General features: G+C 48.5%; 1 protein-coding gene across 1 annotated transcript in view; it reads right to left on the bottom strand.

Moving 5' to 3' along the window:
- The window catches only part of Wfdc3 (WAP four-disulfide core domain 3), a 15,400-nt gene extending 14,386 nt beyond the window's left edge, over nucleotides 1–1,014 (bottom strand). Inside the window, exons 1-2 of the mRNA XM_023720731.1 lie at nucleotides 832–1,014; nucleotides 82–323 (exon numbers count right to left, since the gene is read on the bottom strand). Of these exons, the coding sequence (XP_023576499.1) occupies nucleotides 82–323; nucleotides 832–910 (321 nt within the window). The 5' untranslated portion in view covers nucleotides 911–1,014. The remainder of the gene's footprint in view (nucleotides 1–81; nucleotides 324–831) is intronic.
- Nucleotides 1,015–1,020: the final 6 nt, after the last annotated feature.

Genomic DNA, 1,020 nt, shown 5'->3' with positions numbered 1-1,020 from the left:
AGCAAACACTGGTACACTCTTTCCTGACCGCAAAGAACTAAGGGTGCTGAGTAGAGACCCCCAAAAGTAAAGAGTAACTACAGGGAAGCTAGATTTCAAGAGCCAATCCAAGAGGTAGGATGGCCTCCGGTTCTGTCCATCCCAGAGGCAAGGCCAGAAAGCACAGCATTTTACCTCTCTGGCCAACATACCCTTGGGAATGTCTCCTTGGCAGACCCGTCCACAGCCTGTGCTGCAACACTTCTGCCCAGCTGGGCATGACTCATCACCCTGGCATAGCTCTTTGCATGGATTCTTATCAAGGGGGCATTCTCCTTCTTTCACTGCAAAAGATACCATGGGAGGTTAGGCTAATAGGCTAGGCCTTGAGAAATAGGAAATAGAGGTCAAGTGTACTTCAAGCATTTTCAAGCATCCTTACCCCAAAATATCACTGCAACTACCTTCTCCTCTGCCATACAACTATGAACACCCAGCTCCCCATTACTAAAGAAACAGCCATGCTGCCAGCATAGGGAGGAAAACTGGGATGATCCTGTTCTCATTTCATAAGCTCTGTCTCCAGAGAATAGCTGGACCCCCTACTCGGTCCCATCTCCTTATCTAAAGAGGGTATAGAAAGCCAAGAAGACTTACCCTAAAGAAGAAGAAGAAGAAAGAAGAAGAAGAAAGAAGACGACTTACCCTAGCTGTCCTGTGAATTTATTCATCCAGTCCTGGCTTACGGAGATGATCATCTCCACAAATGAGGAACCTCTCTCTCAAATGAGGAGATGGCTTTTCCCCAGACACTCTGTTAGTGTTAGCACAGTATCCCGTGTGATAGCTCACCATACGCAGCTGCAGTCACCCAGGCTGCCAGAGACCCAAGAGCAAGAAGCACCTTCAGAAGGAAGAAGCCGCTTAACATCCTGACGATGCTGAGAGTTGAGGTAAGATCTCGCTTCAGGCTGGAGACAACTTCCCCAGAGTATCAACGGAGCAAAGAGGAGGCCGAGGGAATTGCCCTAAGTCCAGTCC

Source organism: Octodon degus, unplaced genomic scaffold, assembly GCF_000260255.1.
Source record: "Octodon degus isolate 3935 unplaced genomic scaffold, OctDeg1.0 scaffold00077, whole genome shotgun sequence".
Taxonomy (NCBI): Eukaryota; Metazoa; Chordata; class Mammalia; order Rodentia; family Octodontidae; genus Octodon; species Octodon degus.
This window is presented reverse-complemented; position numbering and strand designations above follow the sequence as displayed.